Genomic DNA, 25,769 nt, shown 5'->3' on the forward strand with positions numbered 1-25,769 from the left:
CCTTTTTTTTCTCTTTTATATAAATTGTTAGGTCAACAAAACTGTTCTGGGATCTGCAGTTTGCGCTGAGTTTCCTTTAGCATGATGATAATATGAATCACACACACACACACACAGAGCATGGCGTGTCAGAGGGAAACTTCAGCGCTGAACGCGGGCGACAGTCTCTGACCCGTTCACTTCAGGACCTCTCGATCATCACAATGAATAAAAGCAGAACTAAAGATCTTTACTGAAGTCACAGCCATCGCATTATCAGTGCATATCCGAGATCTCACAAACACACACACACACACTCAAAACACAGTAGCGGAGCACACACAGGACACAGGCGGGGAACACGAGTGTGTTTAATGACTAGATGAGGGGAATCTAATGGAGAAACGTGCAGGTCTGGGGAAATACTGCGCACAAAATGACCTCGCTTTCATGACAAGCACTTTTCCCTCCAAATATTTCATTATTGTAATGCAAATAATATTATATATATATATATATATATATATATATATATGCACATATTTATATATATACTTGAATATGTATACTCATAAGTCACAGCTATTGAGGATTGAGGGTGTGCTTAGTAATGAAAACGATGTCAAGTTTTGTCTTAAAATGTGCTCTATTTTCTTTTGTGCAAAATATGAGTAACTTCTGGTTTAATTCTGGACAGGCTCATGACAGTCCTCATCAGTTTCCTCCTGCTGTTAGAGATCAGACCTGTAGGGGGCGATACAGCGCCATTACAATGAAGCTTGAGGTTCTGGATCTGAGCAGACTTTATTATTCAGAGTCAGTCCGTTCTAAGAGATGAGCGTGTGCGGTATAAAAGAGAGAGAAGAGAGGTTAAAAGACGGCGGCGTCCTACAGGACGAAGGGCAGGATGGGCGAGCGGAGCGTGGGATAGTCCCGAAACTCCTTCAGGTAACTGCGGTGTTTCCCCTTCGCCCACACCGTCATCTGGATGAAGCCCACCAGCGTGAAGAAGGCCACGGGCAGACACTGGGTCATCAGGGTGAAGCCCAGCCACGAGCCCAGCTGCACACACACACACACCACAATAGGGCTGTCACAATATATCGCAATACAAAAATGCATCAATATGGATAATTCACCCAAAATGAAGATTACTGTGTTAAAAAATATCACGTTTTCAGAGTTTTAGTGTCAGTACTACATTAAACTGCTATATATAATGTTGAATAATGTGATCAAGACATGCTTACGCCACAAATCATTACAGACACACACTAATCGTTTGGGCGAATGACAATAATCATCCACATAAAATAATTCTCATGATTTTTCACAATGCAAACATTTCTTAATGGTAATTTGCATGTAATGCCATTTTTGTCTTTCGGTTTTGAGGTATTTCTTGAGCTTCACCCTTTTAGCCCTGATTTCACAGACTGGGTTTAGATTAAGCCAGGATTAGACCTTAGATCAATTAAGTAGCTTTTATAAACATGCCTTAAAAACATTACTGGTGTGAATCTTGAGACAAAACAACGGCCTTGACACATTTTAAGATATATCAGTGCAAGTTGCTTTCAGTTAAAACCGATCAAACATGCATTTTAGTCTGGGACTAGCTTAAGCCTTGTCTGTGAACCGGCCAATAGTGTCTTATTTTTATTTTATTTTTGATATACAGCTTTGGTCTTGTTGTTGACGCTGATCACTAACCCGATAAAACAACATGGGAAACCTCAGTTACAGTTGGTTTGGGTCAAGTTAGGCTATAATACATTCAACCTGATCCAAAGAATAAATCTATGCCAAAGTCTAACTATTATTATGTCTCAGCATAAAGCTTCTGATTTATATGGGAGCTTGTTTCTGCCACAGAATAAAAAAGGTCATTGCGACTTTTTATCTCACAATTGCAAGTTTATATTCTGACTTAATATCACGCAATTGTGAGAAAAAAAAGTCAGAATTGCGACTTTATAACACGCAATTCTGACTTGATATCACGTCTCAATTATCTTTTAAAAGGTTTTATTCTGTGGCGGAAACGAGCATGTTTCGGATCTTCATCAGAACACAAGAGAAAAGCGTATGCTAACTCAGCACAGTTGTCAGTGAGAGGTCTGTGTGAGAACTGAACGTGTGTGTGAGAGCGCAGATCTTCTGACCTCATAAGTGTAGTTGGGGCAGGAGACCAGCAGGAAGATCCAGGTAAAGGGGTTTTTAGTCGGATACGGGATCTTCCTGGTCTTAGATCCTGCAGAAGAGGAGAACACTCTTACTCATGGCAAACTCGATCTAATAATGAGCCGAGCAACAGATACAAACACTGCAAATGACAAGTAAACGTGTTACAGAAAATGTGTAAGGTGCATACATAAAAATGTGTAATTGTGAGTGAGTGTGTGTGTGTGAGAGTGATTGATTGAGTGAGTGTGTAAGTGTGTGAGTGTAAGAGTGTGTGTGTGATTGATTGATTAATTGATTGATTAAGTGAGTGAGTGTGTGTGTGTGTGTGTGTGTGTGTGTGTGAGTGATTGATTGAGTGATTGATTGAGTGATTGATTGATTGAGTGAGTGATTGAGTGAGTGTGTAAGTGTGTGTAAGAGTGTGTGTGAGAGAGTGAGTGAGTGAGTGCGTGAGTGATTGAGTGAGTGTGTAAGTGTGTGTAAGAGTGTGTGTGAGAGAGTGAGTGAGTGAGTGCGTGAGTGATTGATTGATTGATTGATTGATTGATTGATTGAGTGAGTGAGTGTGAGTGAGTGAGTGTGTGTGTGAGTGAGTGAGTGTGTCTGAGTGAGTGAATGTGTGTGTGTGTGTGTGTGTGTGTGTGTGTGTGTGTGTGTGTGTGTGTGTGAGTGAGTGAGTGAGTGAGTGAGTGAGTGAGTGAGTGAGTGTGTGTGTGTGTGTGTGTGTGTGTGTGTGTGTCAGAGCATGTGAGCGGAGTGGAGCGGGAGCGAGCGGGGAGCGGGAGCGGGCGGATCTTGGACAGAGCGCAGAGCGGCATTTTTAAAAGGACGGAGCGTCGCCTTATTTCCCGCTCCAATTTCGCTCCGCTCACACCACGAGTCTGAAGCATGCTCAGTCAAACCTAAACCAGGATCCATCTGTCTTGCACAGTCATCAACAGTAGACTATCTTCAGTCAAAACTCGGCTCAATAATGGAGTTCAAAAAGTAGGCTACTTCAAAAAGGAAAATGAGAAGTCATACAGGTCAGGTGTACTATTAATATAACTAACTAACAATGATAATGTGGTACAAGAAAACGAATGTGGAGACATCGTTTCAGTCAGCAAAGATTCATTTTGGAATCTCAAAAGACACATGGGGGAAGAAAACGCTGGGAAGAAAACAAAAGGTTAGCAAATTGAATACGGTAACTTGTAACAAAGTGTAAATTAAATATAGCGTAATATTCAAACAAATTCGTTTTTTCATTCAAGTAGACCTAATGGTTCGTTTTATTTAGCCGAATCTGTGTCGTCCGTAATAATATTATTAGGCCCATTTATTCGTTTAATTTTACAGCAGTTTGTGTGTATGGAAGCCAATTTAAATTTTAATCGTGCGTGTTGCGTTCACTTATCAAAATTCTGGCCTTATAGTTAATTTACTTTTAAAAAATGTATCATATTTTTGTTTATATAATTTTTATTTAGATTATTAGGCCCATTTATTCGTTTAATTTTACAGGACTTTTTGTGTAGGCTACATTCCTTCTTACATAGGCCTGTAATTTGAAATAAAACATTTCTATTTGAAAAATGTTGTTGTTACTCGTTAGTTCTTCAGGAGGTAAGGCTGTGGTCTAAGCTAAAAGTGATATACATGTAGATTTTTTTCCTTTTTTGGAGTGAGCGGGGGGCGATTTGAGTGGAGCGCGAAGCAAACCTCGTTGAGCGCTGAGCGATAACGAGCGGAGCGGCCTGATGTAGCTTTGAGCGGGGGAGCGGAGGGGTGAACAGTTCCGTGAGCGATGAGCGGAGATTCTCACCGCTCCACTCCACTCACATGCTCTGGTGTGTGTGTGTGTGTGTGAGAGTGAGTGAGTGAGTGTGTAAGTAAGTGTGTGTGTGTGTGTGTGTGTGTGTGTGTGTGTGAGAGTGAGTGAGTGAGTGAGTGTGTGTGTAAGTGTGTGAGTGTGCAAGTGTGTGTGTGTGTGCGTGTGTGTGTGTAACCAAAATTTCCGAGTGGGCTCTTACCTGGTGGTCTGAGATTTCTCAGGGCGATGTGGATGGAGAAGTTTCCGATCTGACAGAACTGTGGTCATAAAGAGATTGTTAGTCTTGACCTCTGACCTGAGGTCTGTGTCATCACATGATCCTGTGAAAGAGCTGATCTTACCAGGAACACGATGAGGGCCAGTCTGATCTGCTGCTCTCCATAGACTGTAACGCAAACAAGAGCATGAGCCGTGAAGAACACTCGTCACGCCACCACAAACTGCCAGTGTCATTTATAGATAAAACAATGAATGCATGTTGTGTATTTGTGTTTAAGCAGGGAGCAGTATATGAAGGCTCACTGGGTGGCGTGTACAGCGGGTGGTTGATGTAATACGCCATCCAAGCTGCAAATCCCCAGTAGTATGTGCAGTTCTGCAAAAACACACAATGAAATGTTTTGATATTACTGCAAAGATCCGATAATATCTAAAAACATTACCGTGACAGGCTGAACAAGAAGACTGACATTTTATTAAAGTGCCCCTATTATGCTTTTTGGTATATTCCCTTTCATGTTGTGTGTAATTTCAGCTGTTTGTGAATGTAAAAGGTTTGAAAAGTTCCAGAGATCACACTGCAGATAAATGGAGTTATTTTCTCCTAAAAGAAAGACTGGGTCATCTGACCAATCAGAGAAGAGTAGACCAATCACAACAGACTGGGCCATCTGACCAATCAGAGCAGAGTAGACCAATCACAACAGACTGGATCATCTGACCAATCAGAGCAGAGTAGACCAATCACAACAGACTGGGTCATCTGACCAATCAGAGCAGAGTAGACCAATCACAACAGACTGGGTCATCTGACCAATCAGAGCAGAGTAGACCAATCACAACAGACTGGGCCATCTGACCAATCAGAGCAGAGTAGACCAATCACAACAGACTGGATCATCTGACCAATCAGAGCAGAGTAGACCAATCACAACAGACTGGGTCATCTGACCAATCAGAGCAGAGTAGACCAATCACAACAGACTGGGCCATCTGACCAATCAGAGCAGAGTAGACCAATCACAACAGACTGGGTCATCTGACCAATCAGAGCAGAGTAGACCAATCACAACAGACTGGGTCATCTGACCAATCAGAGCAGAGTAGACCAATCACAACAGACTGGGTCATCTGACCAATCAGAGCAGAGTAGACCAATCACAACAGACTGGGCCATCTGACCAATCAGAGCAGAGTAGACCAATCACAACAGACTGGGTCATCTGACCAATCAGAGCAGAGTAGACCAATCACAACAGACTGGGCCATCTGACCAATCAGAGCAGAGTAGACCAATCACAACAGACTGGGTCATCTGACCAATCAGAGCAGAGCAGACCAATCACAACAGACTGGGTCATCTGACCAATCAGAGCAGAGTAGACCAATCACAACAGACTGGGTCATCTGACCAATCAGAGCAGAGTAGACCAATCACAACAGACTGGGTCATCTGACCAATCAGAGCAGAGCAGACCAATCACAACAGACTGGGTCATCTGACCAATCAGAGCAGAGTAGACCAATCACAACAGACTGGGCCATCTGACCAATCAGAGCAGAGTAGACCAATCACAACAGACTGGGTCATCTGACCAATCAGAGCAGAGCAGACCAATCACAACAGACTGGGCCATCTGACCAATCAGAGCAGAGTAGACCAATCACAACAGACTGGGTCATCTGACCAATCAGAGCAGAGTAGACCAATCACAACAGACTGGGTCATCTGACCAATCAGAGCAGAGCAGACCAATCACAACAGACTGGGTCATCTGACCAATCAGAGCAGAGCAGACCAATCACAACAGACTGGGCCATCTGACCAATCAGAGCAGAGCAGACCAATCACAACAGACTGGGCCATCTGACCAATCAGAGCAGAGCAGACCAATCACAACAGACTGGACCAATCACAACAGACTGGGCCATCTGACCAATCAGAGCAGAGCAGACCAATCACAACAGACTGGGCCATCTGACCAATCAGAGCAGAGTAGACCAATCACAACAGACTGGGCCATCTGACCAATCAGAGCAGAGTAGACCAATCACAACAGACTGGGCCATCTGACCAATCAGAGCAGAGTAGACCAATCACAACAGACTGGGTCATCTGACCAATCAGAGCAGAGTAGACCAATCACAACAGACTGGGCCATCTGACCAATCAGAGCAGAGTAGACCAATCACAACAGACTGGGCCATCTGACCAATCAGAGCAGAGTAGACCAATCACAACAGACTGGATCATCTGACCAATCAGAGCAGAGTAGACCAATCACAACAGACTGGATCATCTGACCAATCAGAGCAGAGTAGACCAATCACAACAGACTGGGTCATCTGACCAATCAGAGCAGAGTAGACCAATCACAACAGACTGGGCCATCTGACCAATCAGAGCAGAGTAGACCAATCACAACAGACTGGGCCATCTGACCAATCAGAGCAGAGTAGACCAATCACAACAGACTGGATCATCTGACCAATCAGAGCAGAGTAGACCAATCACAACAGACTGGATCATCTGACCAATCAGAGCAGAGTAGACCAATCACAACAGACTGGATCATCTGACCAATCAGAGCAGAGTAGACCAATCACAACAGACTGGATCATCTGACCAATCAGAGCAGAGTAGACCAATCACAACAGACTGGATCATCTGACCAATCAGAGCAGAGTAGACCAATCACAACAGACTGGATCATCTGACCAATCAGAGCAGGAAAGGAGGAGTTTAGAGGCCAAATCCTTTATCAAACCGTTTTCCAACTCTTTGAGAAATGAGGTGATGCTGCAATGTATATTGTGATAAAATGAAAGGGTTTTTGACCTTGGATGCATGTGTACTGTTGTAGGAGACCTCAAAAACAACATTAGGAGCCTTTAAAATAGCATAATAGGGACACTTTAAGTGCATGAACAACCCGAAGTAAATCAAATACACGCAACAGAAATTGGGCAAAATAGTGGTTTAGTATTAAAAAAAGAAACAATTAACTGCATAAATTCTTAAAAATCCATGTGAAAATGTAAAAGTTTCTATATTTCTGGTATATATTCAAATCCACATATTTTTCTCTATATTAAGAATTGTCACTTGAATTGTGTGTGTGTGTGTCTGAGCAGTCGTATATCTCACCTTGAAGATGTTTCGGAGAGGCATAGTCCCGTGTGAGAAGCGATGGACGAACAACGTTTCCAAAAGTCTCTTAACGTAGTGGAAGGAATGACACATACATGCCAAACTACAACAACAACACACTGAATTACCCATCAGCCCTCTGAAGCGGTTTCACTGTAGCAAAACCACACTAAACCAGTGGTTCTCAATTCCAGTCCTCGTGACCCACTGCTCTGCACATTTTGTATGTCTCCCTTATTTAACACACCTGAACCAGATCATCAGCTCATTAGGAGAGACTCCATGAACTGAACTGAGTGTGTCAGATAAGAGAGACATACAAAATGTGCAGAGCAGTGGGTCACGAGGACTGGAATTGAGAACCACTGCACTAAACAAACAACTAAATGTCTTTCGGTTTGAAAATGACTTCAAATGACTGTATTTTTATGACAGTTGTACATGTACATGGATCTTGTTGAACACTTACTGTACGACCCAGTGTTTGCTGGTGGTGAAGTCATATTTAGGCGCATAAATAAACGGGACTCTGAAGTAAAACATCAGATAAATCAGTAGAGGACCGGCGTACTCCGTCAGAAACACCTGAGAGAGAGAGAGAGAGAGAGAGAGAGAGAGAGAGAGAGAGAGAGAGAGAGACAGACAGACAGACAGACAGACAGAGAGAGAGAATATGGGGGGAGAGAGAGAGAGGGAGAGAGAGAGAGAGACAGACAGAGAGAGAGAATACGGAGAGAGAGAGAGAGAGAGAGAGAGAGAGAGAGAGAGAGAGAGACAGACAGACAGACAGACAGACAGACAGAGAGAGAATACGGGGAGAGACAGACAGACAGACAGACAGAGAGAGAGAATACGGGGAGAGAGAGAGAGATAGAGAGAGAGAGAGAGAGAGAGAGAGACAGAGAGAGAGAATACGGAGAGAGAGAGAGAGAGAGAGAATACGGGGAGAGAGAGAGAATACGGGGAGAGAGAGAGAGAGAGAGAGAATACGGAGAGAGAGAGAGAGAGAGAGAGAGAGAGAGAGAAAGACAGAGAGAATACGGGGAGAGAGAGAGAGAATACGGGGAGAGAGAGAGAGAGAGAGAGAGAATACGGGGAGAGAGAGAGAGAGAGAGAGAGAATACGGGGAGAGAGAGAGAGAGAGAGAAGATGGAGGAGATTTATTTTACTATGCTACATATTGTTTTTTGTTTGTCTGTCTTATTATTTATATAAAACATGTTAATGCTTTGGCAACATTGTGATACTCAGTAATGCTAATAAAGCTCATTTGAATTGTTAGAGAGAGTTAGTGACAGTATATATAAGCATTATAAGGTGTTCACGAGTTCAGTTCCTCTGCTGTCGGGAATCACGTTCATGTTTTCAGGTTATTAATATCTCATGCTCTCACACAGATAATGTGACAGACACTAAACGGGCCGGTTAAGAGAGATAGATTAACACACAGCCCCACACACACACACACACACACTGGCATAAGCACATATAAAAGCACATAATGGAGTTCATCACAGCCGTTAATATTTACATGAAGACCTCAGTCAGGTCAGACGCTTTATTGACTGGACTAAACGAGACTGGAACATGAACATACAAAATAGCACAGTGACATTATCAGGTACAGATTATGTGCTTTTGAATTTAATGCAAGTTTGAATATCATTTTGCGTGATCTTTATAGCCGTACTGAAAGCAACAATGAACAATTCTCCTCAGATCTTGAAAAACTGTGAACTCAGTGTGAACCATCAGGTGTCTTCTATGATAAAGAGTTCAGTTAGTCCGTGTGTATCTTTAATCATGTTAGAGTGGTGTAATATTAATGAATTTGATCATGTGCCTATCCATTCGGTTGAGTGCGTCACACGCTCTTCTGATTGGCTGTGATATTTGATTGATTGATCATGTCTTGTAGTCATGTGACATCTGATATGGACACACACACTGCTAGTCGCTGGAGTGTTACTGCGTCGTGTCTGGTTATTACACGGCGTAAAGCTGCTCCTAGATCAACACACTTTACAACTCACAACTTTCAAAACTGCCTAATTAAGTTTTTGTTTTCTGAACATTTTTTATTTTCTTTTGGAAAGACGTTTTGTCAGCTGAACACTATCGTGACTAATGACTAATGTCTGAGTGAGTGTGTGTGTGTCTGAGTGAGTGAGTGAGTGAGTGTGAGTGAGTGTGAGTGAGTGTGTGTGTGTGAGTGAGTGAGTGTGTGTGAGTGAGTGAGTGAGTGTGTGTGTCTGAGTGAGTGAGTGTGTGTGCAAGTGTGTATGCGTGCATGAGAGAGAATGAGTGTGTGTGTGTGCGTGCATGTGTGTGTGTCTGAGTGAGTGAGTGTCTGTGTGTGTGTGCGTGCGTGAGAGAGAACGTGTGTGTGTGTGTGTGTGTGTGCGCGTGCGTGCGTGTGTGAGAGAGAACGAGTGTGTGTGTGTGTCTCACCGTGACCCAGCTGATCTGGGCTCCCAGGTCTCTGAAGTAGAAGGTCGCAGTGGTTCCCACCGGCAGATGCTGGAGAACGTCCTCATCCTTCAGGGATTTACCCTCTGCAACACAAGCCCATAATGCATCAGCACACGAGCCCTAACCCTTCACCTATACAGGTGTACAACAGAATCTATCCTTCCCATTCAACCCCTTCCTTTAGGTTTCTCCTCACCCGTTCACATCATAAAGTTCAGTCATAAACCGTCAGTCATCAAACTTCAGCAGTGTGCTCTGAAAACTGTCTCTAGTGCGGTCTAGCAAACTAATATTGATTTAGGTGTTAATCTTATACAAGTGGCCTGTGGTGTAGAAGTAAATAATGAAACGGTGAGCAAGAGCTTTGACGACATGTATCTCTTCTAACAGTAAACGTCAGCAGACTCAGATCTAAAGTCCGTCACTCAGTCGAGATTATGAACTCAAGGTTTATACGCACTGGGATCCAGACGGATGGACTGTCGGGCCGGATACCACTGAGGGTCTGAAACACACACGGAGAACACAGGAAAACATCAACAGCACAGTCAAATACACACATGCACACACTTCAAACTCACACTACCTTTCAAAAGTTTGGGAAAGTCGGAAAATGTTTTTAAAAGAGTCTCTTATTCTCACCAAGGCTGCATTTATTTTATTAAAAATACAGTAAAATTGTGAAATATTATTGCAATTTAAAATATCTGTTTTCTATGTGAATATATAGTAAAATATAATTTATTTCTGTGATAAAAGCTGTATTTTCAGCATCATTACTCCAGTCTTCAGTGTCACATGATCCTTCAGAAATCACTCTAATATGATGATTTGATGATCAAGAAACATCCTGAATATTATCAGTGTTGAAAGGGTTGTGTTGTTTGATCAAGTATAGAAAGCGTGGAAGTGTTTTTTCTTCAGTATTCTTTGATGAATAGAAAATTCAACAGAATTTATTTGAAAAAGCATCTTTTGCAAATTTATAAATGTCTTTTTTGACCCATCCCAAACTTGCAAGTAGAAGTTAAAGCTGACTGAAGATCAGAGATCGATGTGTACTCACGACTCTTGTGGAACATGGACTTGATTTCTCCGATAGTGGCATTGGGCTCAACCTGCCAATCAAACAAACACACAAACACTAGTCTTAGAGTGTGTGTCTGCATCAAGGGTTATATTTAGCTACAGTCCCCCAGCAATGTGGCGTTGGTGCAGCAGCTGTTCTGAGAGACGCAAACACTGACCGACTGACCAGATCTCCCAGAACACCCACAGGCCTCGCGCCGAGCTGGGAGATTCAAGACGCCGGCTGCCTCTACAAGTCCTCTGAGAAACCGCTTTATCTAACGTTTGTGCGTTTTCTGTCGGTACAGCAAAATAACTACTGAATGTCAAACCAATTAAAAGCATAAATCGTTGAATTAAACCCAGTTCGTAACAAATAGACACGTGAGATTCCCTTTCTTTAAGGCCCCCTGAAATCAAAATGTACATTTTTTAGCTTTTAGCATGAATATGTGAGGCTTAAGGTTATGAATAATCTGGTGTGTTCCAAAAAAAAAAAACAATGACAAAATTCATATTTAGGAGACATAAGCATTCAAAACTTATAGTCTCTATCTTCCGCTAAAATGGATCATGGATTTTAATGACGTCACCATGGACTTCAGCTGCTCATCACATCTTCTGTCCAATCAAATGCTCTCTAGAATCTAAAGCTCCGCCCCTTATGCTGGAAACACCCCCTGGCCAAAGACACCATTGACACGTCACAGAGCAATATGTGTTGGAGATGTGTGTTCGGTTGCTTGAGTTTTCCAACTGTACGTTGGTTACGAATGAAATGGCTGGAATTTATTCACTTCTACTATTGAATCCAACGTATCATCGGCGCTCGGATTCGCTTCCATGGTGCCGTCAAGTACGACTTACAGTCTGTGAGGGAAACTAAACACTATTGGCTATTTGAAAAGGAGGAGGAGCCAATCAATATGTCCCGCCTTAGCTTCCTGTTTCAGTGGAAATTACGTCAACGCATTAAACAAAGCTGTGCGTTTCAAGACACTTCAGTGGGAATTTAAACACTCCAAAAACGTAATGAATGAACATGCAAGACCTCAAAATGTGCTCAGATGCATTAACAACAGTGCTTTAATGAAATACTTTTTACTTACGAAAAGTGGCATGATTTATTATTTTTTTGCATGGAAAGTAGCTTTTGAAGTAGAAGTCGACTGATTGATCGGTGTTGCCGATTAATTGGCACCGATAATTAAATTTGCTAGAACAATTGGTTATCGGTAAAAAATCAATTCGGATAGTTTGTTTCTGGATTGCGTCCATTGCTGGAGCGCTGAGAAGGGTTCACTGTCATTGTACAATACGAGAGCGACCTCTAGAGGCCAAATAAAAACCATCACTGACGCCTCGTGGAGTTTGTTTTGACACGTTTTGAGCGGGACACTTCAGAAACGGATTTAAAACAGACAATGAAATGGTATGTATACAGTACCACACGTGTTTTCATATCATTATAAAGTGATTAATTTTTTGACTAGATCCTGCATTAGTGGAGAACTGCAGTATGTTTGCCTTCGAGGCTGAGAGGGCACTAACATTCAAACAATGTAACAAAAACTCTCGCAAGCCCGACCCAAATGTTTAATGTCACGATTATTACCATCTATTTGCATTATATCCATTTGTTCACTTTTATGCATTCTTTATGCAGCGAAGTGGCATTTTTAAAGCTAGTGACATGAGAAAGCAAAACCCATATTTTGTTATTTTGATTAGATAATCAAATGTTCTAAAATAGAAGCAAATAAAGTGCGAGAGTCTACATATAATATACATACGAGTCTAATTTCAATGTTATGGCCTTTGTTTTCGATATAAAGATGGCCATCTTTAAGCATGACTGTTTGGATTCATATGAAATGATAACACTTTAAGGTTAATACAAATATTGTTAATTTGTTGATTTCAGCATTTACTAATAATTTTTTACTTTTGAAAGTGTGTCTCTTAACATTAGATAGTGCACTATAAGCTAACTTTAAAATTTTTGTAATAAAGTTCAGCACTATTTTGCGTGTTATACTTGTTTTCATCCAGTTTCCATTTGAAAAACTATCTGTTGATTAATCGGTGCCGACCTAGTTATGGTTAAAATCCACTACCGGTCGCCCTCTCCTGTGAAGCACCTCGAGTGCCACCTACTGTGAATGTTATCATTTAGAGTAAATATTGGTAACACTTGACAATAAGCTTTCATTAGTTTAACATTAGTTAACATGAACTAATAATGAACTGCAATTCTACAGCATTTTTAATCTTTTTTTAATGTTAATTTCAGCATTTACTAATGCATTATTAAAATCAAAGTTTGTATTTGTTAACCTTAGTTAATGCACTGTGAATTAACATCAACAAACAATGAACAGCTGTAGTTTTATTAACTGACATTAACAAAGATTAATAATTACAGTAACACATGTATTGCTCATGGATAGCTCATGATAGTAAATACATAGTTTTAACAACTGAAACCTTATTGTAAAGTGGTACCTATATAGTAATGTATTAAAGCATCTTCTTGAGCTAATTATTTCTTTCCCGCCAAAAACCTTAAATTCTTCAGTTATTTAGATCTGCCTTCTCCTGATGACATCACCATCATCATCATCATCATCATCATAGGCTGGCATTCCACAGTGACATCACCACACCAGTAGCCAGTGACATCACAGTGGAAGCGGCAGTTAATCCGAGGACATACGGGTGCAATCCTCGATAATCCTCCTGACATTCTGGAGGCCTCATTACAGGGACGACTACAGCAAGACCCCGAAACACACACCCTGAGCCTGTTCCTATAGACAGGGATCTAGCGACCCACTCTAGGGATGAGCACGTCACATTTCACAGTGGGAAAAGGGCTTCATTCATTTGAGAATAATCAGGAGAGAGAGGAAAGTGAATTGACTGAGGCTAACAGTTACAGGGTAGCATCTAGACATGGGTAGTTGAAATATGACACTGATTTGGAAGATTTGTAGGTTGAAATTGTGAGGCAAAGTACATAATAGATTGATTTCCATTTCTATTGAGTTAATCAAACATTTTTAATTTAATTTTAGCAGATCATAAATTGCTCTGCCATGCAGGGTTATATTGTTAACTAAAACCATCAAAAAAACTAACATTTTTGTTTCTTAAAATAAACGTTAACTGAAATATAATATTAAAAAATGGTCCTAATTTTGTGTAGTCGAGGTACTACTGTAATAGAAGTTCATAAAGACTTTATACACACATGAAAAAAGTAAAAAATGTAAATAAAAAAATAAAAAGTAATGAGACTGTCCAAAAACAACAACAACTAAATGACCAAAACTTTCAAATGAACACATGTATAAAAATATGAATAAAAATCATAATAGTGTATTATTGATAAAGTAATATAATACTGCTGCGGCATATTATCGTTAATTAAATCTAACACCATAATAAATAAAAAAAAACATTTTTGTTTCTTAAAATAAACATTTTTTAAACATTAAAAAAATAATAATAATTAGTTAGGTGCCAATGCAACATTTCTCATTTTTGGTGTAGTTTAAGTCGAAATAGTAATAGAAGTTCATAAAAACTATATACACATATTAAAAAACTAAATAAAAAATAAAAAAACTAATAAAAATGGCCAAAAAACAACTAAATTACTAAAACTTTAAAATGAAAACAAATATAAAAATAAAAATGAATTCAAAAATATTAACAAAAATCATAATGGCGTTTTAATGATAATGTAAAATAACAACTAAACCTTTCAAAGCACAATCATCCCATGTTGTCTTTTAATCAATATGAGGTTGCATGTGCATAATTATGCAATGGTTTTAGACGGGGTAATGCATGTCAAATATCAAAAAGGAGGTAAAAGTCTTTCCTACCTTGTCCAGGAAGCAGAGCTTGTCCTTCGTCTTGGCGTCCAGAATCTCCACCTCGAAAAAGACCACAGCTTTCTTAGTCTTTTTAGCGGGTTTGCGTTTGGCCGGGACGGGGAGGCCGGGTAGCGCTCCCATGGCCCCGTTCTGAGCCTTTTTGGGCAGCGTGGCCTCTAAAGCCAGGGTATCCATACTGTCTGCTTTCTTTATCCACTCTCTCTGAGCTAACTTCTTTCCTCTCTTAGTCCCTCTCTAACCTCCAAAACGAGTGCAGGACTTTCTGGAAAGCGTGAGGTTTAATGTCAGCTGTGGAAATAAATCTGTCTGAGCCCCCACCCACCTCTCTCTCTCTCTCTCTCTCTCTCTCTCCATCTATCTATATATCTCTCTCTCCCACCCTCTCCCCTTTCTCTATGTTTTTTTTTTTTTCTGGGTACTCAAAGCGCTTTACATAGAACAGGAGGGAATCTCCTCAACCAAAATGTTTTCGTCACCCTCTTGTTCATCTACACATTTGGCCCCCAACCCTCCTAAAAACACATGCACAAACAAGTAAACATAACTTCTCTCTCTTTCACTCACTCACATGCACCTTATTCTCATTTCTCCCTCTTTTTCTTCTGAACCTCCAGAGGAAACGTGACCCCTTCCCCAGTCATCCCAATATGTGCTAATTATAACTCGCCTCATGGATGCACACATGAACACACACACGAATGTAACAGAGCCCAGCCATGCCCTCATCTAGAGACCAGAACCAAGGTTTACACAAACAGATTATTTACAGAATTATGATTTTAGTTTTGCACCATTGCATTGGGGTATGTCTCTGCCAGTACAATGATAATGTAAAAAAAATAATATAATAATAGGTTCAAGTGGCAGTCAGTCTCACTTTTTGCCATCAAATTAGGCCAATGTACGTTTTTATGTAACTGACTTTAAAAAGTTCTAAACAGACTTAAAGAAAAAAATAATAATTAATGACTGACTTGACTTATGTAAGCGGTCCTTGGCTATATTTCAACCCAAAAATCAACAGGAAAAAATATTTAGATATAAGAAATTAGCTTGCTACGTTACATAATTTTTTTGACAACTAAGCAAATCTCCAATTCTGACTATTGAATTTATTATTCGATTTTTTTAATATACACTTTTAATATATTTATTCGTCATATGTAAAACCAGAATACATAAATGTCACTATTTAAAAAATAATCATAAAAAAAAAAAAAACATTTTCTTTTTCGCGGTAAAAACAAACAAAAAAAACCACGTTGATTTCCGTTGTTTATCTGTTCTGAGCCGCACTATTTTAGGGAGGGGAGAGAGAGATTATTAATAACTTGGAAGGGCATGTGCAGATGACACTGAAGGAAAACCCCACTGCCACTGAGAGAAACCCCAACTGAAAGCGAACTGCGAGGAATAAACCAACATTACATTAAAATGTACTAGTTTGAGGCGAAATAAGGCAGCACTAACGTTACAACACACACGAGGAGACCGACGGAGCGACCGTTGAAGAAGAACACGTGAGTGGCTTTCGCGCGCTTCAACATCCACATTAACAATTTTTTTTATATCTAATTAATTTTATGCGTTGTGTTGTGTTAGTTTTGTTCGTCCCCTCTCTGATTTATTAGCAACTTAATTATGATATATTATATGTTTATGTCCCTGAGAGATCTTCAAGCCTTCTGGCGCCCTCCTGTGGACATCCTGCAACATCGCTTATGTCAGTTTTATCAACAAGACTTTGACCGAACGTGTCCTACAACATGTTCAATGTACACCAAAGTGTTACATCAGCATTTAAAATATCCTTAACGATTTTTACGTAAGCCCATATCTTCATCAGTCAGGATTGATGTGCACAAATATCACACCGAAACATATACTTCCGTGTGTATTTAGATAAGAGCTGTACTTCAGTCCCACATGATGAACAAGTCCGTCCTGTTACAGCGCATGTGTTTTTGGTCAGATATCACAACTTAATCGTGTTTATTGAAACGCTGAATGATAGTGAATACACAAGTGCAAGCGAGGAAATAACGTCTGTGAAAGGCCATATTTTATACTCATCTCGAGGACAAATTTAATTGCAATAACCACCTCATATGTTGCAATCGATATTCCTATTGCACATATTGTGTCGTAATATATGGGACAGGGGTTGTTTCAGATTCTGCTGAGATGCGGTGTAGCCTAACCCTAACTCTCTGGATCGAGGGGACCATTCACTGCAAACTACCTTCCCATCCCTGCTTCAGGACCGTCCAGTATGCATAATCTCTCTCTCTCTCTCTGTGTGTGTGTGTGTGTGTGTGTGTTATTGTCCGATTCATAATCCCACAAACCGATCAGTGTTGTCCTATTAGGCCGAGGTGCTTGTCACACACACTAGCGTGCTCTCTAATCTGCAACCTCAGTGTTTATAGTTCATTCATTTTCACACGGCACGATCATCTCCTCATCTCAACATCATCATCATCATCTGAGACCTGAACGCCTGAACAATGAGAACTGAAAATCAGTAGCGATATCTTACCTCGTAATGCTTCATTGTTGCAGTTTGAATTGCTAATCCCAGCAAGGTGAGAGACAGGCACGAAGTCCAATCAGGAGGGACGGAAGATGCCGCACATCCAATGGGAACAGAGCTGGTGAGCGATTTCCAACAATACGAAGAGCTGCGCTTGAGACTGTCATTGGTGAGTCGTATGGCCTAGTAACCAATGAGAATCCGATTAGACACAAGAAGCGTTGGACAAGCATTAAGCTCCGCCTAGTGGTGATGTGAGGCTATTACATGTAATGACAGCAGTCATTTAAAAAAACGATTCTTTGTTATAAAACAACTGCAGTTTTTATACATAAACACCAAGCTGATTGAAAATATGTTTGAGTGTAATTGAACAGAAAAAATAGACATATTCTGATAGACTAAATATGTTTTTATTGAGTTTCTATGTTAAACAACAATTACAGATTTTATTTATACATACCAAGCTGATTGAAAATATGTTAGAGTGCATGCATATTACAGGAAGGCCTTATTTTTTTTTTTTTATAAATATAGCCTATTATAGAGGAATTAAAAAGAAACACACACACACACACACACACACACACACACACACACATATATATATATATATATATATATATATATATATATATATATATATATATATGAAGAGTTCAGATGCAAAAGCCTCTAAGTGCCATCTGAAATTTTCTTCTAGAATGATCATTTTTATAAAGCTTGTATATTTAATTTCAGTAATTTCAATAATAGGTAATGGCAATGCAAATTACCTATTAATTGTCATTTAAGTGAAATTACTGAACTTAAATATACAAGCTTTATAAAAATGATCATTCTAGAAGAAAATTTCAGATGGCACTTAGAGGCTTTTGCATCTGACCTCTTCATATATAACTCAACTTATTATTATTATTTTAAATAACTGAAATCGTATTTCAGGAACATGGAAGAAGAATAGAGACAAAACTTTCATAATAAATAAATTAAATTATAATTTATTTAAATAAAATAAAATATAATATAATAAAATATGTTTTCATATCCTTATATGATTAGGACGATGCAAAACAACTAAATGTAAAACCAAATATATTTTTTGTTATATATTTTTTTTTTGTTATATATTTTTGTTATATATGCGTATACGCACTAACTTAAGAATCAACCAAATATTTTTCAACCAAATGTCTTACTTTATTAAATCATTTCAAATAACAAACAGGCATTAACATATTATCATTGTTAAACACATTAACAATAAGACCAAGCTGCATATCGTAAACAACATAATAATAACATAAAAAAAAAAAAACGAAAAGCAAATTATAACAATAAATTAGATTGTGGGGGTGGTAAATCCATATATATTGCCATTAATTTAGAGAGTTTTAAGGCACTCCTCCTTTTTATTTGTTTTAAGAATCGAAATAAACATTTAAATGCCACGAAACATGGAGAGACTTTAACAAAACTACATTTGTGTAGGGTGAAGTCAGCTAAAATGGGCCACGTTTTGGTAATAAATGCGCTATGCATGATATCTAATGATATTAGCATGGCCGGCCTCTTAAATATATATTTTTTAAATGTGAAAAAGTATAATTGTTGTAAAATTATGATGGTTAAGAGTATTATCAGGTTCCTTATCGAGCCACAGCACAACATTCAGGTAAAATGGTCCTGTGTTAAATTTGTGTTAAAACTTACAATCAACATATTAGTAGCCTACAGAAAAATGCAATATGTGTAGAATAAAAGACACAAAATCTGCAATAAAAGACACAAAATCTAACAATGTGATAGTCAAAGGCAGGTATTATATTTTTTGTCCGTCTGTGAATGGATTATGCAAATGTGTGACCCACTAAGACGAAAAGCGTCCGGTATCTGTCCGTATGTTTACATGTGTGTGTGTATTTCATTGCATTGTTTCCTTGTTGCGAAAGGCATCGGGTTTTATTCTTTAGTAATATTATGTATATTTTTTAGTTTCGGTTTCATCTGTTTCCTGCAGGTCTATGGGTGGAGCGGCATGTTCACGTGGTTTGGGTGTGGAAACTAGAAACAACCAGAGAGTTTGAGACATTTCTCGAACTTTCCTCACGGTTTCAAATAGGGACGATCCGCAGCGAGACGGGGGCATACAAACCGCTGGTCGACGGGACAACAGCTGTCCAAAAAAGTTATTCTAAGACCTATTTGCAAGGATATTTCTTTTGATGCGAACCGAACCGAACGCGACTCTAAAACCGCTGTTTGATTTTTGGAGGATATCGAGGCTGCCTAAAATAAACGCTCAATGGTGAAGATGGGGAAAGATTATTACAGTGTTTTGGGGATTCAGAAAGGTGCGTCCGATGACGAGATCAAGAAAGCGTATCGCAAACAAGCGCTCAAATACCATCCGGACAAAAACAAGTCGCCCAGCGCCGAGGAAAAGTTCAAGGAGATCGCGGAGGCATACGACGTGCTGAGCGACCCGAAGAAGAAAGACGTTTATGACAGATTTGGCGAAGAAGGTGAGTAAACCTTTCGTGCGGCTCTTGTTGCACTGCTTAATGACACAGGTAGAGATGAGAGGGCAATAAGAGGCACTATACTATGCCTATCGTTCAAATGTTTAGATATTATGTGATTAGATCACTGTCAGGATTAGTTGTTAATGACAACAGTCAGGATATTGTCAACACAGTACGTAGCCTACATAACTGTAGGGTTTTAGGTCGAGAGAAATAAATCTGGTAAAACTACTGAAAAGTTCGGCTTTGTAGAATTACATTGAATTGATCCGATTTGTGATGCTGCATGCTGATTGGTTGTTTGAACGGTGTGTGCGTTCTAGAACGCTTGCTGGAATATTCTGACGGTCACGTGATAGAACGTCAGCAGTTCTGTGTGTGTCTGTGCGTGTTCAGCAAACCTTCTCTCGCCAGTCTGTCCTAGGGCTAGGGTTGTCCCCTTCTAGACATTTCTATACAAGTCTAGTCTATTTTTGAGGAATAAAAAGGTAAAATATTAAGTATGCTATCATTTAAACCAAGGCCATTACAATGTCTAGAATTTTTTTTAGCATTTTCTTTTTTATTATTGTTTTGTGAGAGGAGAGTGTTATTGATATTATTTAAAGGGTCATGAAACCCCCCTCTTTCAGCTCAAGTCTAGCTCACAATCCTTTTGAAAAATGCAACTTAAATGGGCGTGGATGGCTGTGAGAAGAAGGGAGGGGAGGGGAGGGGAGGGGAGGGGAGGGGAGTGGGTGTGGTGTGGTAAAAGGTGTGGCACAGGTAAAGGAAGCTTGACACTCATTCACTGTATTGCATTTCAGTATCTAATCAGTCAAAATACGCGTTTTACCGTATGTAGGTGTTGGGAATGTTTCCATTCAATGTATATATATACACATACACGCATTGACTCATATTCATATGTCTAATATGCCAAAAACGCAAACCGTTTCTTGTCTCATCACATTCTGTTATGAATTACATGCATCATGTAATGATAGCATATTTTCACTCCAAAGTCCAAAACGGGGAAATATCATGAAAAAAGTTGAGTATTTTGCATCACTGATATTAGTCTGCTAATTTAAACATTTCTATCGTAAAAAGCTGTCAAATATTTACATCTATTTAGACCTCACCATGCACTCTTTTACTGCAAAAACTAGAGATGGACTTTGGTTAGAATTATCTACATTTTGACATTGACGAGCGCCAATAGACCGCATTTTAACAAACAGTAATGGAGTGCAGCAGATTTGGCCATTTCTAATTACAATTTGGGGGACAATTTGGCCATTTCTAATTATTGCGGGGGACTTGTCCCCTTCAATGTCTAGGGTGGTTACGGGCCTAATTTAAACTACAATAACTTATTATTGTATTAATGATAAGATTTTGCATAAAAGTTCAGATTCTGTGAATTTGAATTAGGAAGAATGTGTAGTAGTTGGGAAATCAAGGTAATGAATAATAAATATTCCTGGGCAGTAAAAGTTCTTAATACATCTTAATTCAATGTTGTCATTTGGTGGAGTTTTTTATGAGTTGTCTATAAGTTTTATACAACACCACACAGTTCAGTAATATGTGCCCTCTTTGTTTACCATGTGCAGGACTGAAGGGCGGCGTCCCTGGCGGCGGAGGAGGTGGAAATAATTTCTCCTATACATTTCAAGGAGATCCTCATGCAATGTTTGCAGAGTTTTTCGGAGGGCGAAGCCCTTTTGAACACATGTTTGGCCGTAACGGTGGCATGGACGAGGGAATGGAAACTGATGACCCATTTGCTAGTTTTGGCATGGGTGGCATGGGCGGTTTCCCACGCTCCTTTAACACGCGAGGTCCCGGCGCCTCACTGGCCAAAAAACAGGATCCACCCGTGACCCACGACCTGAGGGTCAGTCTAGAAGAAGTGTTCACTGGCTGCACCAAGAAGATGAAGATCTCCCGCAAACGCCTGAATCCCGACGGAAGAACGACGCGCACTGAGGACAAGATCCTTACAGTGGAAGTGAAGAAAGGCTGGAAAGAAGGAACCAAGATAACTTTCCCTAAGGAAGGGGATGAGACGCCATCAAATATCCCCGCAGATGTGGTGTTTGTGGTGAAGGATAAGCCACATCCAGTGTACAGAAGAGACGGATCGGACATTATTTATTCTGCAAAAATTACACTCAAAGAGGTAAGATGGGCTCCTATTTTAAGAGTTTGCTTATAACTCTTTTCTTCCCTGTCTGTATTTTTCTAATCCCGTTCTTCTCTACTTTCTCAGGCACTTTGTGGTTGCACAGTTAACGTTCCAACACTGGATAATCGCACGGTTAACTTAACAACTCAAGACATTGTCCGTCCTGGGATGAAACGGCGTGTCACCGGGGAGGGTCTTCCTCTTCCGAAATCCCCAGATCGTCGTGGGGACTTGATTGTCGAGTATGAGGTCAAGTTTCCCGAAAGATTAAGCCAGAGTGCCAAGGACACTATCGCAAATGTTTTGCTGGCTTCTTGAGCCGTGTATACTGCAATGCTGGAGACATTGCCATTGGGAATTTTTGGTTTCATAGTATTTAAAGGATGAATATGAAGGGCTGCTGAAATTGTCGAACTGTTATTCTGTAATGTACTGCCAATGAGAGACTATCTGAACCAAAACATTGCTGGACTAGACTGGTTTATGTGTTTGTCATGCACATTTTGAACCTATGTTTCCTTTGGGTCAAGTCCGGCAAAAAGTCTCCAGCTGCGAACTCTTGGCCAGCGTTTTGTTGTCAACTACACACAGATCTAACACATCTAAGTTTACTTATTCCAGAGATGGACAGTATAGCATGTTGTGATGTTGCGGGGCTACAATAATATAGTTTCTTATCAGCAGCCTGATCCTTTGGACACCTCAGGGAAGTCTTTCTGTGAAAGCAGCCTGCACTTTTTCTGCTAATACGGTCTAATGCGACCATTTAGTGATGCCATTAAAAGTCATTACCAATATAGTGGTGGCTCAAAGTGATGCTTGGATCCTCCCTCTTCTAAGTATGCGAAACAACACTTGATGCAGAAGTTATATGGTGAGAAACTCAAAAGCTCAAAGTCAGCTAGAGGACAAATTTGTAACAAATACTAGATTTATTTAAAATAAATGATTCAAACTATTGATATTGTGGTTCATTTCTTAGGCAAAATCATATGGAACTTTTTTCTGTTTTATTACAGGTAATTTATGTTATTGTTTTTAATTGTGAAACTGAATTTGTTTATTCACAAATTCTGTGGGATACTTCTGTGGGATTTTTTTTGGATTATGAGATTATGAGTTATGGGCTGTTTTGAGTTTTGAATATATTGTTTAAAAGAAAATAAGATTTGAAATGTTACAGATATCACACTGCTGTAATAAAACACTTTAAACTAAACTAATAAAACACTTTAAACAGCAAAGACATCTGAAGAACTTCCTGTACTGCTGCCTGACCTGGACAAGAATGAGACGAGAGATAGTTTTAAACTCTGGTTAAAATAACAAAAACACAGAACATGTCCAGGTTATTTTTCAAGAATTTAATTTTAGAAGATGAGAAATGAAAAATTAACTTAAAGGGTTAGTTCACCCCAAAAATGAACATTAGCCCATGATTTTCTCGTCTGTAGGTCATCCTAGGTGTCTATGACATTCTTCTTTCAGATGAATACAATCAGAGTTATATTAAAACATGTCCTGGCTCTTCCAAGCTTTATAATGGCAGTGAATGGCCGTATCTGTTTTGAAGTCCATCAAAGTGCATCTATCCATGATGAAAGTGATGGACAAATTTTTAACAAATACTAGATTTATTTAAAATAAATGATGCAAACTATTGATATTGTGGTTCATTTCTTAGGCAAAATCATATGGAACTTTTTTCTGTTTTATTACAGGTAATTTATGTTATTGTTTTTAATTGTGAAACTGAATTTGTTTATTCACAAATTCTGTGGGATACTTCTGTGGGATTTTTTTGGATTATGAGTTATGGGCTGTTTTGAGTTTTGAATATATTGTTTAAAGGTGCCTTATGTAAAAATTGAGGTAAAAATATCCAAAAAATGAGCTACACGCATCAAAAGAATGAGAAGAAATAAGGGCGATGATGTCATTAAAAAAATGTCAAGTTATAGTGCTGCAGAGATATCAACCTGAATTAGCATTAGCATTACTAGCCACGGCCCGACAGGTGTCGTAATACCAGTTTCGGCCATGGGAGGCGGTATGCCGGCAACATAACCACCAGCCAAACATGCAATACACGAATAACTCGCACGGCTTGTGGGCGTACTTGAACCTGATGTCAATCGTGTGGAAAGTAGCCTACAGCCCACTACTACATTCAAATAAAATCTGATAAAAAAAGGAACAGAACCAGAGTAAACATTGGCACTGCTTTCCATCGCTGGAGACAACTAATGGACATGAAAAAAATGAGGTTTGACTTCGAACTTGCAACATTTCGTTTGGATTGGTAAGTAAGATGCTGTTAGTATTTCGTTAGAAGTTTGTTTTATATGTTTGTGTAGATTTTCGGGAAGTTATAACATAGAAATGTATCGAAGGCTGTTCGATAAACGTATATAACGTTCATAAAATACAGTATTGTAATATAGTACACATAGCACAATCTCTATTGCTCTTTTTTTCTTGCCAACTACGTGACCTATATTATGTAGCTATATTAAATGGCTTTCCTGAGGTAAATCTGACATAATTGTTCTCCAGCTGTGTTATTGACCTCTTCACGCTGATAAAAAACACTGATTGGTCTATTGGTTTATTATGTATGAGGAATACATTTTGGTAAGTTGTAGCCTAACGTTACTGTATCTTTCAGTGTTCGTGATTTTTTTACTATTAGCTAGTAGAGATGATCGGTTCACATGCGCTAGGGATCTGTCGTGTAACATTTACAAGCGCCAAAACGGTATTTATTGTTTGAATTGCGTAATAAAATTGACAGAATCTGAGAGCTGAGATTTTTTTTATATCATAACTAACCTGCTCTGTCTAGTCTGTCGGTCTCCGTGTCCTCTTTGCTTCGCGATTTTTCTGTGCGTGAGAAAATTGATGTGTGGCGTGAGAGCGTGTGAAAAGTGTCAATTGCGTGTGTCTCACGGTTAATGCGTGAGAGTTGGAAGCTCTGGTTATGTTGGCGCTAGCTTGGTCAACATCAGCGAATGCTGTCTGTCAAATTAATGTAATTCAAACTAACAATAAAAATGTAATATGAACAAAACGAATATGAACATATTCACTGGTAAAGGTGAAGGGGAGTAGCTTGAAGATATTCATACTCTAGAGTAGACCAACTCACTTTCTGGAGGTATACTGCCCCCATCTGGTATGGAATGTGGAGTATGAATTTATTTATTTTTACACAAGGCACCTTTAAAAGAAAATAAGATTTGAAATGTTACAGATATCACACTGCTTAAATAAAACACTTTAAACTGAAAAACAATTGCTTTATCTTCTTATTTTGTAGCGTATTAAAAGTGTAACCCAGTATACAAGCCTCTAAAATCATGGTAGTTACTCTACCGAAGAAATGTTGCACTTAAAGAAATGTACAGATTCACATAAGTGTATTGACCGCTGTAAATATATAGCATGTTAACTAGTGAAATGTGTAGCTGAGACGGTCATATAATATCTAAATAATGACAGAATCACTTTTATAATAATGGCACTTCCTTTGCTGAATGTGGATGCTTTAGTCTTCAGTGTTTCTTGATGGTGTTTGATTTGAGTCCACAGCAAAGACATCTGAAGATCTTCCTGTACTGATGCCTGACCTGGACAAGAATGAGACGAGAAAAAGTTTTAAACTCTGGTAAAAAAAAAAAACAATAAAAAGAAAAACAGAACATGTCCAGGTTATTTTTCAAGAATTTAATTTTAGAAGAT

General features: G+C 39.3%; 3 protein-coding genes across 4 annotated transcripts in view; 1 reads left to right on the forward strand and 2 right to left on the reverse strand.

Annotated features, from left to right (window-relative positions):
* Positions 1 to 17,416, reverse strand: tecrb (trans-2,3-enoyl-CoA reductase b). Of its 2 annotated transcripts, XM_084106511.1 has the most exons (12): positions 17,337 to 17,416; positions 14,786 to 14,836; positions 10,891 to 10,942; positions 10,285 to 10,329; positions 9,804 to 9,907; positions 7,822 to 7,937; positions 7,350 to 7,455; positions 4,505 to 4,577; positions 4,324 to 4,367; positions 4,182 to 4,239; positions 2,145 to 2,233; positions 1 to 1,041 (listed from the first exon to the last, which is right to left on the reverse strand). In XM_084106511.1, exons 1-12 carry the CDS (start codon positions 17,349 to 17,351, stop codon positions 868 to 870), a joined length of 927 nt encoding a protein of 308 aa, XP_083962637.1. In that variant the 5' UTR covers positions 17,352 to 17,416; the 3' UTR covers positions 1 to 867. The 2 variants fall into 2 exon arrangements, with proteins under 2 accessions (XP_083962637.1, XP_083962638.1); XM_084106512.1 differs by lacking the exon at positions 17,337 to 17,416 and having other exon boundaries at positions 14,786 to 15,148.
* dnajb1b (DnaJ heat shock protein family (Hsp40) member B1b) lies at positions 17,360 to 23,269 on the forward strand. The gene is made up of 4 exons (XM_084106513.1): positions 17,360 to 17,499; positions 19,351 to 19,855; positions 21,454 to 22,022; positions 22,113 to 23,269. The coding sequence occupies exons 2-4, from the start codon at positions 19,636 to 19,638 to the stop codon at positions 22,344 to 22,346; spliced, it is 1,023 nt and encodes a 340-aa protein (XP_083962639.1). The 5' UTR covers positions 17,360 to 17,499; positions 19,351 to 19,635; the 3' UTR covers positions 22,347 to 23,269.
* The window catches only part of LOC311077873 (uncharacterized protein), a 60,137-nt gene continuing 57,498 nt past the window's right edge, over positions 23,131 to 25,769 (reverse strand). The window contains exon 19 of the mRNA XM_084106508.1: positions 23,131 to 25,657. Coding sequence (XP_083962634.1) covers positions 25,583 to 25,657 — 75 coding nt within the window. The 3' untranslated portion in view covers positions 23,131 to 25,582. The remainder of the gene's footprint in view (positions 25,658 to 25,769) is intronic.

Source organism: Abramis brama (assembly GCF_963993115.1).
Source record: "Abramis brama genome assembly, chromosome: 2".
NCBI classification, from domain to species: domain Eukaryota; kingdom Metazoa; phylum Chordata; class Actinopteri; order Cypriniformes; family Leuciscidae; genus Abramis; species Abramis brama.

Excerpts from the sequence above, each read along its gene's own strand:
- tecrb (XM_084106512.1), bottom strand. The coding sequence starts at position 14,971 with ATGGATACCCTGGCTTTAGAGGCCACGCTGCCCAAAAAGGCTCAGAAC. Across the intron at positions 10,330-10,890 it reads GTCCATGTTCCACAAGAGTC|ACCCTCAGTGGTATCCGGCC; the intron begins GTGAGTACACAT and ends TGTGTGTTTCAG. Across the intron at positions 4,240-4,323 it reads TGGCCCTCATCGTGTTCCTG|TTCTGTCAGATCGGAAACTT; the intron begins GTAAGATCAGCT and ends TTATGACCACAG.
- dnajb1b (XM_084106513.1), top strand. The coding sequence starts at position 19,636 with ATGGTGAAGATGGGGAAAGATTATTACAGTGTTTTGGGGATTCAGAAA. Across the intron at positions 19,856-21,453 it reads TGACAGATTTGGCGAAGAAG|GACTGAAGGGCGGCGTCCCT; the intron begins GTGAGTAAACCT and ends TACCATGTGCAG. Across the intron at positions 22,023-22,112 it reads CAAAAATTACACTCAAAGAG|GCACTTTGTGGTTGCACAGT; the intron begins GTAAGATGGGCT and ends CTACTTTCTCAG.